This window comes from Phymastichus coffea, unplaced genomic scaffold, assembly GCF_024137745.1.
Source record: "Phymastichus coffea isolate CEN01 unplaced genomic scaffold, Cenicafe_Pcof_1.1 PCOF00030, whole genome shotgun sequence".
NCBI lineage: Eukaryota > Metazoa > Arthropoda > Insecta > Hymenoptera > Eulophidae > Phymastichus > Phymastichus coffea.
In genome coordinates, this window is record NW_026706841.1 from 3,896,721 (window position 1) to 3,914,411 (window position 17,691).

The 17,691-nt window shown below is 33.9% G+C and overlaps 1 protein-coding gene across 1 annotated transcript in view; it reads right to left on the reverse strand.

The window, feature by feature from the left end:
- Positions 1–3,985, reverse strand: part of LOC131663045 (protein argonaute-2) — a 237,811-nt gene extending 233,826 nt beyond the window's left edge. The window contains exon 1 of the mRNA XM_058933111.1: positions 3,726–3,985. Coding sequence (XP_058789094.1) covers positions 3,726–3,941 — 216 coding nt within the window. The 5' untranslated portion in view covers positions 3,942–3,985. The remainder of the gene's footprint in view (positions 1–3,725) is intronic.
- Positions 3,986–17,691: the final 13,706 nt, after the last annotated feature.

Consider the following 17,691-nt stretch of genomic DNA (forward strand, 5'->3'; position numbering starts at 1 on the left):
CCTTAACCGTTGTTGTATATGAGATTAGTAATTTTAGTTTCATATTTTTTAATTAACGTTTTACCCCAGACCAGACAAACAATCCTTTTTGTCCCTCCATTATTTATATAAAATTTAAATAAATCCAATTTATTTTTGCCAACAACAGCTGGTGCATTTTGGTCAACATATCCAGTAAGTTCACTATATAAATTGATTGATATTTTAAAATGAAATCAAACAAAATAATAGTTCATCAAATAAAAAAGAGATTACGTTAATTCATCTTTGTCCTGGAAATAATCGAAATCCTCATCTCGACTAGAAACTATGTTATTGACTGCATTCTCCTTGTCTTCGTCCATAATGTTTTGAATCTGTCTTTCGTCTATAATGTTTTGAACCTGTGATAAAATATGGTTTAAAATGCAATTCATTCTGCAATAACAAATTATGAAAAAAAAATGAATTAATTTAATGAATGTTACGTTATTAATACAAAACTAATTTTGATTTGAGTACTTCAATAATAGATTGTCTTAATTAAAAACAAACTTGTATACAGAAAATTCATTAGTGCCACACTTGATAAATGTTAATATTTATGTTAATGTTAATGGTAATGTTTATTGTTAATAAAACGACTGCAATATCTCTCTGATAAATTGAATGTTTCATACAATTTCTGTAAATTAAGAACCACGTTTTTACCTAACTTTGCTTCTACTATAAAGATTTTAACATGATATATCCATTAATATGTGTGTGTGTGTGTGAATAATGACAATAATGCTATTCTTAAACAATTAAAAATAGAAAGTTTGTAGAATAAAAAAGATGTAGTTGTTAAAAAAATTAATTTGGCGAGATTAATTCAGTTAACCTTACTGATATCAATTATAATTTCTTGAAATATTGTTAGATTATTATGTAATCAATAAAATAATTCGTAAAAATCAAAATTCATGAATAATACTTACGCAAAAGATCTTGAAAATAATTTTCAACAATGAGATAGCACTAATGGAAAAAGATACAAATCAGCGATTTCAAGCCGGAGCTCGATCAATTCGATAATACAGCAAAAAGACTGTGTCACATCGAACGTGACCATCTTATATCCAATTATTATTATTATTATACATGTTTACCAAGGACATTTGCCGTCATATTCTCACGTGACCATCTTTCAACCAATCACATCGCGAATAAAATGACTTCACATCACTTTTCATAGTAGGGATATTTGGTTTTTCGTGTTGCATTCTTTATATGTTAATAAATCGAAAAATAATGTTTAGCCGGATACCTTTGTACACATACTCTTGTACTCTGTCGTAAAACGTACATTGCCTATCTACTTAAGATATTCTAAAATGTCCAAACAGTGACTATCTCAACAAAAACTACATCATACAATGTCAAATAATTGAGCAATATACAATGAATTGTGGGAAGTACTAAAAAACAACATGAAAAGATGGACAAGACTAATATCTTGTGCAGTCAAATTACCAACGATATTTCTATAAAGTGGAGCGTTTACGAATAATACAGCAGCTAACAAATAAAAGAATCAAAATACCGAATAGTATATATATTAAAACGCTAATATCGCTAATTCCAACGCCTATAAATTCGGTAAACAAAAAATAAATATAGATATCATAACATATTTAGCAACAAAAATAACTTCGACAAAGTAAGCACATTAACCCGTTAACGCCGACAGAATGCTTTTTCGAGAATGACGTCTGAATCGTTACCATGCAATGAATTGGAACAAAAAAATATTGAGGATTGTTAAGCTTCTTGTGCGCATGTGCGCGCACGCATACCACGCCACCTTCGCTGAGTTCATCTGCCGCGGAAACTAGCGCAGCATTCCAACAGTGAGCGCCTTTGGTGTTAGAGCTCTCGCAATCATTAGAGGATTACTATTATCATTATTATTAGAACATCATTAGAGTATAACTATTGTAATAGACTTTCAAAATAAAATAACTTTGTATTTTCTATTTTAACCTAAAACTAGTGTTTAATTAATTCACTTCGATCCAAAATTCCATCAAGGATCGACTAATCTCTACGTTTTCGAGGCCTAGAATAGAAGACATTCTCCTAAGACTACTTTAGCTTATTTTTTTTAAATCTTTAGCTTTCTTATTATGACTATTTATTACCAATAATGAAAGAATATCTAATAATAAGATATACGATAAACGCTTATTTTTCCAAGCTGTTCTTGTCAATACGCCTCATTAAACTCGATTATCCGGTATGCATTTAAATATGCTAGTTTTTTTAAGTTCGTTCTCTGTAGAGAAGTGGAATTTTTAATTCTATAGTTTGGTAGTTGTGTGTTTGAAAGAGTTGCATCCTTGTCATCATTTTCATTTTATTTACATTTTTCATTTATGTCTTTATGCCTTTTATAATTAAAAACTATTAATTTTGAAGCATGGGTATTATCAAAGCTGAATGTACCGTACTCTCATGCTCATACTTTTCTCTGTCTAACTATTATAATTTATGTAATATATTATCTATCTGCTGTCATCAATATACGATTCGAATCCATGAAAAAATGTGTTTGGCACATAATAAAAAATTGTTGCTAAATAATGCATCTCTAATTTTTATTTCATATTATTCGTAATACTTTCTTGTTTTGACTATGTTTGAATAATTACCATGTAATAAATTCGAACAGAAAAAATTCATGAAGCACTGTTCACTACGGTTTCGAGGATGCTTTTTTTAGTGGTGTTGATTAAAAGTCTCGCGAAAAAAGTTTTTCTATGGAAAAGTTAAAAATTACAAAATAAACTGAATTTTTCAGTTGAATTTTTTTTTAAATCGATTGTTTCTTCTTTTAACATTTTTTGATTTGTCCAAAATCTCTCTAAATCGCGGTTTCGATATCTGAACTAAGAATACCTAAGTAACGTTTTCCGAACGTAAAAATTATTTTATAAACAAATTAACGGACGGAATGGAAAATTTTTTTCTAAAACTTCATAAATTTTTTTTCTGGAAAACTATGGACTCTTATCAAAATTCCCTAAGAACAAAAATATCTTAGAATTAGCCAAGAAATACCTTAGAATTTTTTCAGAATCGTTCGAAGACTTTTGAATTTTCAGTCACAAGATTGCTAATTCAAAAATCTTATCGGAAGATCTGAAAAAATTAAAAAATACTCTTTCTTTAATTTTAAGACATTTTTATTCCTAGAAAAATATCAGAGACAAATATAGTTTTCAAGAAAAAAATTCTAATGTTGTTTAAAGTAAATAACAAATAACAGATTCACATCAAGTAACGATAAATCTAACTGGTAAAATTATACATTGTATAAACAATGTCCTATTAAAAAGTACGTCGACGTTACGGACTATAGACTTGGTATGTGAAGTAATTACCAACACTTTTGAGACGTTTCAGAATCTATGATACGTGTAGTTGCAGTCGACTAAATTTAGAACGAATCCGGAAAATATGACAAATGGACAGCGTTAAGGTCTCTAAAAATGCTATCCAATACTTTTAGAACTATGTTTATTGTTTTTTTTTCAAAAAAATTTCGAATTATAGAATTATTTTTTAGTTATCTTACTTACTTACAACGATATAAAAAATATACTTTGTATAAAGTATCATTTTACTGTAATCGTTTAGCTTTTCTACGGAATTTGTCTATGTCTTTATGAAAAAGGTGAGAAGATAATTAATAAGTTCCTCACCTGCCCGCTAAGAGAACTCACTCGCCCTCCATATTGAAGTTTAGGTGGTGGTAATATACGTCCTCTGACTTCCATCATATTATTTGAAATAGTAAGACCAAATTCTTGAACATACGAGTCATTATTAAAATCCGCTCGTCTAACGAGGTTATTAATTTCTCTTTCTCGATCAGGAGCTGATCGGGCAGTAGCTTTGATCATTGTTGAAGTCTGCATATCAGTTAATTTCTTGATACATCTTTGTCCAGCAACAATATTACAAACCTAAAATAAAGAACTTCATGATGATATGTAAATTTCATAGCTGTAAAAAAAAATTGCTATGTCCAGAGCAACAATGATGAAAAGAAACCAATATTAAAAAATTATTTTAAGGGAATTCCCCATTTCCAAGGTTTTCAACTAGTGTTTCGGCGTATTCAAAAAGCAATTGTTGTGTTTGGCTCGTTCAAATGCAGAGAATTGTTAATATATTGAAGCGAAATAATTTAGGGACATTTATTAGATGGTTAAATTTATTATAGTATTTGTTGGAAATCAATATATCAACTTTAAACAATAAATCTGTATTACGAATTTTAAAAAATCCAAGATGTATCGATACTACATTGCTTATAATATTTATTAGTAAAATTTGCAATGGTAGTCGATTCGATTAATCGATCCGTTCGCGATTCGGTAATATTCGCGATGCTAGAGCGAACGATTAAGAGAGAGAGGGTGCGCAAGAGTTTAAAAGTTTCAGTTAAGCCTCAACTGTAACTTGGATAGTACCGCCAAATTATTTTCCACTGTGTTTCGTCTCCCTCTCCCTCTCTCCCTCTCTCCCTCTCTCCCTCTCCCTCTCCCTCTCTCTCTCTCTCTCTCTCTCGGAGATCTATTACAGATAAATTTTAAACTGGTTTCATCTAGGCGATTAGTTGGAATAAGCATTAGGTCAATCATACCTAAGATAGATCGAGTGTCACAAGTCAGGTGACTTAAGGTGAGTTCAACTCTGTTGGAAAGAGAAAACACTGAAACGAAAGTATCAAGCGTAAACGCAAATACACGTATACTTATAAGTGTTTAACGGAACGGCGGTTGTCTCTGCATCGTGGGAGTTTTAGCTTTAATAAATTCCTATTGTTATAGTTAATCCACCCCGTTACAAATTATAGCATCTATTTAGTGAATTACCATTGCGCCGTACAGTATTCGAAGTGTTTCAAAAATCTTCAAAATGAAATAAATCGCGAACGGATAACTGTAGTACAGATGTATTTAAAAAATTACGTTGACTACTGTTAAATACATGAGTGATGTATTGTGATAAATATTATTTTAATACTATGGTATGAAAATATGCGTATAAAAATAATATTGATAAATTTTAATTTATAGAACGTAATAATATTATTTATTTCTAGTAATTCGATAGTCATACTTTACCCACGGTGAAAAACCGGAAAGTCTTTTTTTAGAACATGCAATTTCGATAGTGAATAATTATTCTACATTAATAAACAACCTTTTTTTCTCTTTGGAGTTTTTTTCTACAGTGCATAGTTTCCGAGATAATCAAAGATGAAAAAAAGGGAAATATTTTACGAAAAACGCTATAACTTTTTATGAGCTTAATAATAATGGATCCTGTTCCACTCATTTCAAAGATAACAGAAATATATAACTTTTACACTTTCGATTTTTATAATCTGCTGAGCCGTTCAAAAGTTATAACCGATTTAATGTAAAAAAAATTTTTTTAAATAAGTAATTTGTCTTTTTAACTTAAAAAACTTAATTTTCAATATAATAAAAAAATACCGACTGGATAAGAAGGGTATTGCGTTATTCTTCAAAATGAGCCTGCGCACGTTCTTCTACGATCATTTTAGACTGTAAAACTTTAAATTTTAAATGATTTTTTTTTTTGCCCAAAAATTATGCACGCCACTGTATTATAATTTATATGATACTATATCTATCTGCTGTCATCATTATACGATTTGAATTTATAAAAAATTGTATGTTTGGCACGAAATAAAAAACTGTTCATAAAATAATGAATCTCTAATTTTTATTTCATTTCATTCGCAATACTTTCTGGCTTTGGCTAAAGTTTCATACACTCTAAATAGTTTTTCACAAAATAAAGTACTAATACCTTATAATAAACTCCATTTATAACATTCGACGGCTTTAGTATAAATTTAATTCACAAATGAATGCCCAAAGAACAAATGCATTCACGTATAATGTAAATTATTAATGTTTTCAATTAATGGTGAATATCGTTTATTTTTTTATGTTCAATTTATAATTTAGAAATGAAAAATTTTTTTTACAGTGGATTGCTTTAGGTAAGCCTAATGTCATTTGTAAATAGTAAGAGACTATACAACTAATAAGAAAGATAAGGGAAGTGTGAGGAACCGATTCCAATGAAACTGTGATATGTTGTAGAGGACTAAAAAATAAACGTCACGTATTTTTTTATGTGTTAATAAACGGTTTAAAGGGACGAAAAATACACCCAAAGTTCAACCCCAAAAACTGTTTTTTGAGTATATCTCCTTTCCTATACAAGATTTCTTTCTGAAAACAACTGGTAAATGTTTGTTACTGAATAACAATATTATACAGCACACTAAAACCTGCCGGGGTGGCATCCCTTATTTTTCAAGAGGCCGAAAGTTATTTTCTTCTTGAATTTTTGTCTCGGAAAAATACAAATTTAATCCAGGGTCAACAAATCTTATATTGTCCTGAAGGACATTGCAAAATAAAGTTGACGTGTTTCGGCTTTTTTTTGTTTTTATATAGTATAGGAGATAAATTACCCTTAGATAATTTTCATTCTTATTCGAGTAAAGTGCCGTAGATTTCAATGGAATTTCGCTCGATTATAAATTTTCAGAAAAACAAGAGCTGAACTTTATTTTATATAGTTATAAATGTTCATAGGAGTGAAAACAACCCCTGAAATATGTCTTTAAAGTACATTGTTCAGGGTATCTATACTTCTACGTAACAAATTTCCAAATTCATTTCAAATTGATTGTTACTAATTAACAAAATTATGCACCGAAATAATCTTCAAGGGGTTGGGTTGTATCCCCTAACTATGGCCGGGATGGTTGTGATTAAAAAAATTTTTTTTCTAAAAAAACTGAAAACGAAATTCAACAATACTGGTACTGTTTCATTTGGAATAACGTTGAATATTAAAATACACTGGTACGCATAAACAACCATTAATTTTCATTGAAGCGAAATACCGCAGATATCTAATTTATGTAATATAGTAATATATTATAGAAGATCAAAACTTTTAACTAACACTTATCTATTTTTATATGAAGAAAACGTTTATTGGGCTAAAAACTACCATTATGTTAATATTTGTACATAGTTATACGAGGTCTGTCCGGAAAGTATCGGACCTACCTTTATATTTTCGTGCTAACGTTCTTCTTTTTCATCTGGTGGGTGGCATCCTTCAAAGTAATCCCCACTTGATTGAATAACACGGTTCCATCGATGTTTCCACTTTTCAAAACAGTCCTAGAACTCAATTTTAGGGATAGCCTAAAGTACACTCGGCGCATTGTTTTCAACCATTGTTTTGTCATCGAATTGGTGTCCTTTGAGTGGTTTTTTTAGTTTTGGAAACAGCCAAAAGTCACAAGGGGCTATTTCGGGACTGTATGGAGGTTGTCGAAGCAATGCGATATTGTGTTTGCTCAAAAACTGCTGCACAAGATTGGATGAATGCGCTGGCGCATTATCGTGATGGAGAAGCCAGTCACCACTTTCCCAAAAGTGCGGCCGTTTTCTTCTTACTACATCACGCAAACGTTTCAAAATTTGAACGTAGTATTGTTTATTAATTGTCTGACCTGCTGGTACATATTCGTGATGTACAACACCTTCATAATCGAAAAAAACAATGAACATTGACTTAACATTGCTCCGACTTTAACGTGCTTTTTCGGTCTTGGCGATTCAGAATGCTTCCACTGTGAAGATTGTTGTTTTGTTTCAGGATCATAACCACAAACCCATGATTCATCACCTGTAATAACTTTTCTAAGCACATTATCATCATTATTGACCATTTCCAGATTGTCCAGAGCGATTTCGAAGCGAATGTTCTTCTGCTCTGCTGTGAGCAATTTTGGGATGAATTTCGCTCACACGCGTTTCATTCCTAAATTTTCGGTTAAAATTTCTAAAATAATAGTTTTTGGTATCCCAAGGTCTTCTTCTAGTTCTCGCACAGTCATTCGACGATCTTGTTCGATTGCAAGTCGCACCCGCTCAATATAATCTGCGGTTTTTGTCGTCGAAGATAAGCCGGAACGAGAATCACTATCGACAGAAGTGCGACCATCCTTGAACCATTTATACCACTCTCTTGCTCATACACTCGCTTTCGAAGGCCTTTTGCATCAGTTCAATAGTTTTCGAACTCGTTTTTCCGAGTTGAAAGCAAAATTTGATGCAAATTCGTTGATCTTGTTTTTTAGTCATTTTTGACAATATCAAAATCTGACGAACGCAAAAAAGGCACTGTAAACAAAGACACGCTGCGCATGAACTATACGTCCGGCGGGTGTCAGTAAGTTGTAACGGAGTTATATAAGCCGACTATTCGTTGAAGAATACTTGCTCGCGGCCGTCCGCACAATATTTATCAAAGGAGGGCTCGGGAGGCACGAATGCTCCTACGACTGAATGGCACACCGAGCGTGTGTGCCAATCGCGCACGAATTGAAGGAAAATCGGGAAAACGAACGGGTTAACGCAATAATATATGACACATATATATATATTATTAATTTATTAATATAAACACAATAAAAGAAAATGAAAGGAAAAACACACAAATTAATAATTAGACGGAGCACGCACACTCCGTCTCGCAAATCGGCCTAATACAAAAATCGCTAATCCGCTTAACCGGATTATCGGCAATCACTGCCCGATAATCCGCTTAAGCCTAAGCGCCTGCGAACTCAAAACCCGGCAACGGGGGCCGGCATCACTGCCCGACCTGCACCGTTGCACCCGCGAACACCCCGGACATGCAAGAGAGCGAGAAAAAGAGAGAGAGAGAGAGAAAACCGGCACCGACCTTGCCAACGACGACCTCAGGTGGCGATGGCCGCTCCCGGTCAACGGATGCGGCTTGCTGCTGCTGCTGCTGCTAATGTTGTTGCTGTTACTGCTGTTGCTGCTGCGGTTGCTGTTGTTACTGTTGCGGCTGTTGCGGCTGCTGTTGCTGCTGGTCCCACTGCTCAGCCGCTCGCCGGATTCGCTCGCCGAACACGCGCGCGCCGGCGGTACGGGCTTCGCTCTTACCCACGCACACCGGTGCTGGGCGGCAAGGCTTGGCTGGGCGCGACCCAGCTACTCACTCCTCACTCACAACAAAAATGAACCACCGATGCGCGCCCACACACCGGGTGCGCATCCACAAAACAAAAAAAACGTGGCGAAGCACCGCACCGCTTCCAAAAACCAACGGAAGATCCGAAACGGCGACAAACGAAAAACAAACGCGCGCACGCGATCGGCCAGCCCAAACGAAACTGCCGATTTCCCCCCTCGGCCGCGCTCTCCCCATTCCGCCCGCTCCCCCGCATGACGATCCTGGCAACGGATCGCCAGCTCGTCGGCCGCATCCAGCTCCGCCAACGCCCGCTCGCCGCACCTCAAACAGAGAAAAACCAGGCATGAGAGTGCATACCAACACACTCTCAGCCCGGGCGTAGCGAACGGACGAGAGAGAGACGAAAGAGAAGTCGGCGAGCCGAAATTCTCCGTCACAAAGTAACCAATAGATTCGTGAGGCTTTACTGTTAACGTTTCTGTCTGGTAGAGGTCGCTCGAACACTATGGTGCGAAGATATTAACGTAGGCCCGATACTTTCCGGACAGACCTCGTAGGAGTACCTTATATATGATTCTCTAAAAAGTTTACCTCCTCGTGGTGAGAATCGGGTAACTCTGAATTACGAATAAATCAGAGGCAAAAAACACATAACTGCCATTGTAAAACCATTGAACATCCTTTTGAAAGCATGGTTGGTAAGTTTGGAGGCGAATTTTCGATTTCCGATATTTTGATAATTTTTTACTCGAGAATGACGGCTCTGACAGAGAAAGTGAATGGAAGAATTTTGATTCCAAATTTCACGTACAATATGATTGTATTTTTTATCTTTCCGGAATTACTATTTTTGAGTTTGCAGTCCGCCATCTTGGATTCGCCATTTTTAATTTTGATAAGATAATAATGAGTTTGGATCTAATGATGCTGAGAGTTCATAAAACTATTGAATAAAGAGATTTGAACAATATATAATGTCTATAAAACTGTGTAAGTACGTTATTTTAGCTGACTCATCACGGCCGCCATCTTAAAAATCAATTTTCTGAGCTAATTATGCTAATGTGCATCCAATTTATTGTCGCAAGACTCAGAAAAGTCATTTTTCCCGCTAAAACATTGATTATACTTCAAAAGTCCATATTACTGTGATTTTGCAATCATTTCAGGCATTCGGGGGCCATTTTGGACTGGTTAACAATAACAATCAAAGTTTGTCAAAGTATATTTTTGAAGTACAACTTTCGGGTCCTGCATCTTAATGGATTCTTAAAAAAAAAATCGAAAATCTTCATTTTTTTTTATCCCCTTAGAAAAAAGTGATGTGAAGCCAAACTATTCGTGATCTGATTGGCTCAGTGATAGTCATGTGGTATTCATGGATTTGTAGTGTATTATGACTGTGTGCTAACTGCTAACACGAGTTTCTATTTGTGTTGGTAAGTAAAATTTATTTTTCAATCGTTATGTGATAAAAATATAATAATGATATTATTATTTTACAAAATTATATTTTAAATTTTAAAAATCGTAAAGTCGTTAATTATATGAAAATTAATTTTAGAGTTAAAAATAAGAATTAAAAAGATGCTAACGGATTCTACAGATGTCGCTCTGTTTTTAGAATAAGGAATAGGGCGTTTTTAGAATAAGGATAGGGCATATGGAGGGCCTGAGGAGAGAGAATTATTGTCGCGCTATCAATCACGTTCTTTTCGGCTTTTGACTTCGACGTGACCAGACCTCCCAAGGCTCTCTGACTGCAAACCGTGATCCATCGACATCTCTTCATTCGTTTAATACAAACGCATATTTCAGTATTTATATTTAAAGGTAATGTAATCTAATTACTTATAGGATATATATTTCTATTTATTGAAGTTCTCCAAAATATATTTTTGAAAATTGTTTATTGTAAAAATTTTGAAGTTCATAGTGAATGTTGACGTAGCACGTGTTATATTATATTTTTATGTTTAAATTGACCATTAGTGATTTCAATAAATTTTTAAGGTAACTTTAATATGTTAATCAAAACCAAATGTTTTTTTGAGAAATTTAATGATTTTACAAAGGAATCTCTACAATTTTTATTTATACATTTTTAGTAATATGTACGAGTAAAAATATACCTTTTGAGTTCATTTATTCAATCTAATAATTTTAGATGGCAGAAGCGCAAAATCAACTCATGAATAATGCAGAGGGTCAACAACCAGCACGAAACCTAGATCGGTAAATGGTAGGTCCGCCAAATGAAGTTGTACCTGCTGCCGCTGATGGGCAAGTGCAAGGTGTGCCAAATGAAGATGATGAGTTAATGGAACAAGATTACAGATTATCAGACAATACAATCTATGATCATTTTGTAGACAAAGATAATACTGTGTAAGAATATTATTATTCGTTCTTATCACATTTTAATCCCATCTGTTTCTTTTATTATAAGTTATTAATTTATTTGATTTGGCTTTTTTATAGTGAAATAACAGCCTACATTGACCAGATAAACGCTCCCAAGATTGTAGGACTAAAGAAAAATTTGAAACTGTTTAAATTTGTATTGACCAATGGCAGCAAAAAAGTTGCAGTCTGTGTTTGGAATGAACCAATGGTTTCACTTTATTATCCAAAGGTTCAAGCTGATAGAGTAAGTATAAATTATATGATTAGTTTTTTTTATTTGAATGTTTTGAAAATTTCTTAGTAATTTATACATATATAATGTACATATATATATTGAACAGGTGTTACGTCTAACTGGATGTCAAGCCAGATCAGTTAAACCCAATTATTTCAGGGAGAACGATGGATATGTTCCTCATGAACTCACAATTTTGGAAAGTACTAACGTCGAATTTATGGGCATACGTAGACTCTCCAATGGACAAAATGAATACAGATCAATGAACGTTACGTTCGATGACATTAAAAATTACGAGACTGGTGATACTGGTAAGCATTTAATTTTTTACTATTATATAACTTAGAATACATAATCAAACAATGTTATGTAAGCTCATTAAATTTTAAAATTTCTTTCAGTTATTCTAAGTGGATTTATCAAGCAAACTTTCCGAGTTATACGAAGTCGCTGGAATAACATGAGCTATGGAAGTGGCTCAATATGTGATGCTACGACTAAAGTAAATGTAAACATAACAAATTTTACTGAAGCTCCACCAACTTACGTTCTTGGGGCTAATGTTACGATTACTAGGGAGTTACATGTCGATGGTATGACTTTTTTTATGTAGCATTAAATGCTTTCAATATGTAATTAACATTTTATCAAATTATAAATATATATTATGATACTATACAGATGCGTTAACAGTCATCACGTGCAGTAACATTGAGGACATTGATCTGAATACTGATGTTGAGCCAATGACTGTTGAAGAATTGGAAGCTGTTACACAATTTCCGAAGCGTACAGCTAATTAAAGGTATGAGTCTCAAGTTTGTAATGTTATTCAATAACGAAAAAATAAGAAAAAAAAATGACTAATTAATTATTTTTATTGGTTCAAAAGATTATTCTAATGATATATATCAAGGTGATACATCGCAATTACTAAATTTACCCTTAAAACGGACCCATAGGATATTTACATGGCAAACTATAGGGACATGGGATAAAATTGTATGTACATATTATTAACAAAAAAATATCGAGTAAACGAAATCTTTCGTTGGACATATTGATTATATGCACATGCATACTACGTTTCATTTATCACACTCAATATTAACTACCCTTACGGCCCCTAGAAATGCTAACTCCCAGCGAATTATAAAGATATTTCTTTAGCATTCCCCAGCAACACAATATTTTTTAATAAAAGGTGGTTTTCCTGATAGACGAAACTCAGAGCTATATGCATGCCAAGTTTCGTTTGTCGCGCTCCCTAATAACCACCCCTGCAGCCCTTAGAAATGTCAACTCCCAGCGAATTTTAAAGATATATCCTGTAGCATTCCCCAGCAACATAATATTTTTTTATAAAAGGTGGTTTTCCTGATAGAGAAAACTCAGGGCTATATGCATGCCAAGTTTCGTTTGTCGCGCTCCCTAATAACCACCCCTGCAGCCCTTAGAAATGTCAACTCCCTGCGAATTTAAAAGATATTTCCTTCAGCATTCCCCAGCAATACAATATTTTTTTATAAAAGGTGGTTTTCCTACAAGCTCAATCTATCTGTTGATACAGGGGAATCCTATGGCAAACTTGATACCATGAACCAATACGTTAAAAAAGCAACAAAATTAAATTGTTAGGCGCAGCTAATGGTTCTATCCTATCCTTATCCTTACCTTATATGATTGTGAAGTTTGCAACGTTCATCGTGAACGAAAAAATCGAAAATTTAAATATGAGGATTTGACTCCATATATTGCTATAAATATCAAACTAACAATATAAAATACTATAGTCAGTAGTTGATTCGATTTCCAATGCCTAAAAACCGCCCTTAAGAGAGTTTACACACGAGCAAAGGCGAATTTGGCTCCTATAAATTTGTGTATTAAAAAACACCACAAAATTCAGCGCTTAAAAGAATTTTATGAAGGAGAGAATAATACTCTCTACATGTGTAAAAAGTTTCCGGGGCCGGAACGCACCCTACTCACCCTGACACTGTTTCAAAGCATGGTATCCCATACACGCAAAGGCGAAATCAGCACGTTTTAATATATTTATTCTAAAACACCCAAAAATAATTTTACCAAAAGCCTTTTATCATGGAGAGGATACAACTATCTATCCGTGAGCGAAGTTTCGTGCGTCGGAACGCACCCTGTACACTCTGACACCCTTGCAAATCATGGCGTCTCATGCGCGCAAAGGTGAAATCAGCTCGATTTAATATATTTATTCTAAAACACCCAAAAATAATTTTACCAAAAGCATTTTATCATGGAGAGGATACAACTAGCTATCCGTGAGCAAAATTTCGTGCGTCGGAACGCACCCTGTACACTCTGACACCCTTGCAAAGCATGGCATCCCATGCGCGCAAAGGCGAGATCAGCCTTGTTTTAACCTCCGAGTGTATCTGTGACGTACACAAAGTCAGTCAGTTCGGTACTTTATTACTCGAAATATAGACATTGGATATGCTGTAATATAGAATTTTAAGCTGAGATGAATAAAAATATTGGTTAAAGTTATTAAATAATATAAAATAATTCAAAGAAAAGTAAAATTTAAAAAAATTATCGTATCTTGTTCGATAACTTTATTTCTATTTTGATATTATTTACGCTATTTTACTGAAATTTTTTTTCGTTTTCAAGTTAATTAAGTACGCATTCGATATTTGTTAAATAAATAATACGAAACATATAAATATATGTGTATATTTTATTATAATGTAGGCAAATAGTAATTTATATTTATTTTTAATACATTTATCATTTAAGTATAATGAAACAAATTAAAATTTATTGTAAATAACATTATAAATATAATTATTATAAATAATATCTCCAACTGTTAATTAAATGTCAGTAAAATATATATATATCAAAATAAGTAATAATACAGTCAACCACCGAGCGCCTGGATTTTCTATTACTATATATACTTCCCCTCCGCGGGATCTGAATCTCCCGCTGCTCGCTTTCTTTCACGCTCGGGCACATTTTGCCCGATATTCAACGACAAATTTCACCCCTTTAAACTGATTTTAGAGCAAAAGTCCAAATGACAAAGTTGTAGTTTGATTATTGAGATTTAAAAAACTTTTTTCAAATAATGTATAACTCTAACGGCTGAGCCACAAGGCATTATGCAAGATGTACTAAATAAAAAAAAGGTTTGATTGTCATTACTGTAGTGCCGAAAGTCATAACTATATATAGCTCAGATTTAGCATACATGAAGAAAACAATGCAATCTACGAAATATCATAAGCTAATTCTTTCAACATCACTCTATGTAGAGATATGAATTTTTGAAATGTAACCTTTTTTGATCATTTTTGATGTTTTTTGTAATTATATTGATCATTAATTACTCGATTGAGATGAGCGATAGCTCATTTTATAGATAATTCTATTATCTATAACTTATTCCATTGAGGTACATACCTAACTTCAATAGTTTTGGTTTTATACGTGAAAAACATGTTTTTGCAAATTTCAAACGGCTGTAAAAAGTTATTAAATGAAAGTTGCAAGTTAGAAACATATACGTTTTCATCTACGCATAGTAATAAACAACTTTGCATAATCGGTTTGCTGTTAGTATTAATGTCACAAAATACTCCATTTTTGGCTTCATTGGTTGGCCTATAAAAGGATGCCAACCGGCTAATCACTCCACGAAAATCGAGAAATATAAGATGCGCGACGGCGGCCAATGTTATGAATTATATAGGTCACATTACTACTACAGTTTAGGCGGCACGAAATCCCAAACATTTCATCAAACTGTACTTCATACAGTTTAATACATATATCATTCTATAAATCAAATTTCAACGACACATTAGAAAGAAAGATAGATAGATAGATAGAGAGAGAGAGAAAGGGAGTTGCTTTTTTTAAAACTTAATTGCCTTAATTTGCGTGACAAATCAAACAAGAACAACATTACCTCGCAAAGATTCAAACTATTGCAGTATTAAAAACTACTTAGTTGTCATTTTCATGTTGTATGAAAAAACTGCTTGAAAAAATTGTTATCAATTTAGAAATAAAGTTATCGAACAAGATACGATAATTTTTTTAAATTTCACTTTTCTTTGAATTATTTTATATTATTTAATAACTTTAACCAATATTTTTATTCATCTCAGCTTAAAATTCTATATTACAGCATATCCAATGTCTATATTTCGAGTAATAAAGTACCGAACTGACTGACTTTGTGTACGTCACAGATACGCTCGGAGGTTAAAACAAGGCTGATCTCGCCTTTGCGCGCATGGGATGCCATGCTTTGCAAGGGTGTCAGAGTGTACAGGGTGCGTTCCGACGCACGAAATTTTGCTCACGGATAGCTAGTTGTATCCTCTCCATGATAAAATGCTTTTGGTAAAATTATTTTTGGGTGTTTTAGAATAAATATATTAAATCGAGCTGATTTCACCTTTGCGCGCATGAGACGCCATGATTTGCAAGAGTGTCAGAGTGTACAGGGTGCGTTCCGACGCACGAAACTTCGCTCACGGATAGATAGTTGTATCCTCTCCATGATAAAAGGCTTTTGGTAAAATTATTTTTGGGTGTTTTAGAATAAATATATTAAAACGTGCTGATTTCGCCTTTGCGTGTATGGGATACCATGCTTTGAAAGAGTGTCAGGGTGAGTAGGGTGCGTTCCGGCCCCGGAAACTTTTTACACATGTAGAGAGTATTATTCTCTCCTTCATAAAATTCTTTTAAGCGCTGAATTTTGTGATGTTTTTTAATACACAAATTTATAGGAGCCAACTTCGCCTTTGCTCGTGTGTAAACTGTCTTAAGGGTGGTTTTTAGGCGTTGGAAATCGAACCAACTACTGACTATAGTATTTTATATTGTTAGTTTGATATTTATAGCAATATATGGAGTCAAATCCTCATATTTAAATTTTCGATTTTTTCGTTCACGATGAACGTTGCAAACTTCACAATCATATAAGGTAAGGATAAGGATAGGATAGAACCATTAGCTGCGCCTAACAATTTAATTTTGTTGCTTTTTTAACGTATTGGTTCATGGTATCAAGTTTGCCATAGGATTCCCCTGTATCAACAGATAGATTGAGCTTGTAGGAAAACCACCTTTTATAAAAAAATATTGTATTGCTGGGGAATGCTGAAGGAAATATCTTTTAAATTCGCAGGGTGTTGACATTTCTAAGGGCTGCGGGGGTGGTTATTAGGGAGCGTGACAAACGAAACTTGGCATGCATATAGCCCTGAGTTTTCTCTATCAGGAAAACCACCTTTTATAAAAAAATATTGTGTTGCTGGGGAATGCTGAAGGAAATATCTTTGAAATTCGCTGGGTGTTGACATTTCTAAGGGCTGCGGGGGTGGTTATTAGGGAGCGCGACAAACGAAACTTGGCATGCATATAGCTCTGAGTTTCGTCTATCAGGAAAACCGAGTTTTATGAAAAAATATTGTGTTGCTGGGTAATGCTGAAGGAAATATCTTTGAAATTCGCTGGGAGTTGACATTTCTAAGGGCTGCGGGGGTGGTTATTAGGGAGCGCGACAGACGAAACTTGGCATGCATATAGCTCTGAGTTTCGTCTATCAGGAAAACCAAGTATTATTAAAAAATATTGTGTTGCTGGGGAATGCCGAAGGAAATATCTTTGAAATTCGCCGGGAGTTGGCATTTCTAAGGGCTGCGGGGGTGGTTATTAGGGAGCGCGACTAACGAAACTTGGCATGCATATAGCTCTGAGTTTCGTCTATCAGGAAAACCGAGTTTTATGAAAAAATATTGTGTTGCTGGGTAATGCTGAAGGAAATATCTTTGAAATTCGCTGGGAGTTGACATTTCTAAGGGCTGCGGGGGTGGTTATTAGGGAGCGCGACAAACGAAACTTGGCATGCATATAGCTCTGAGTTTTGTCTATCAGGA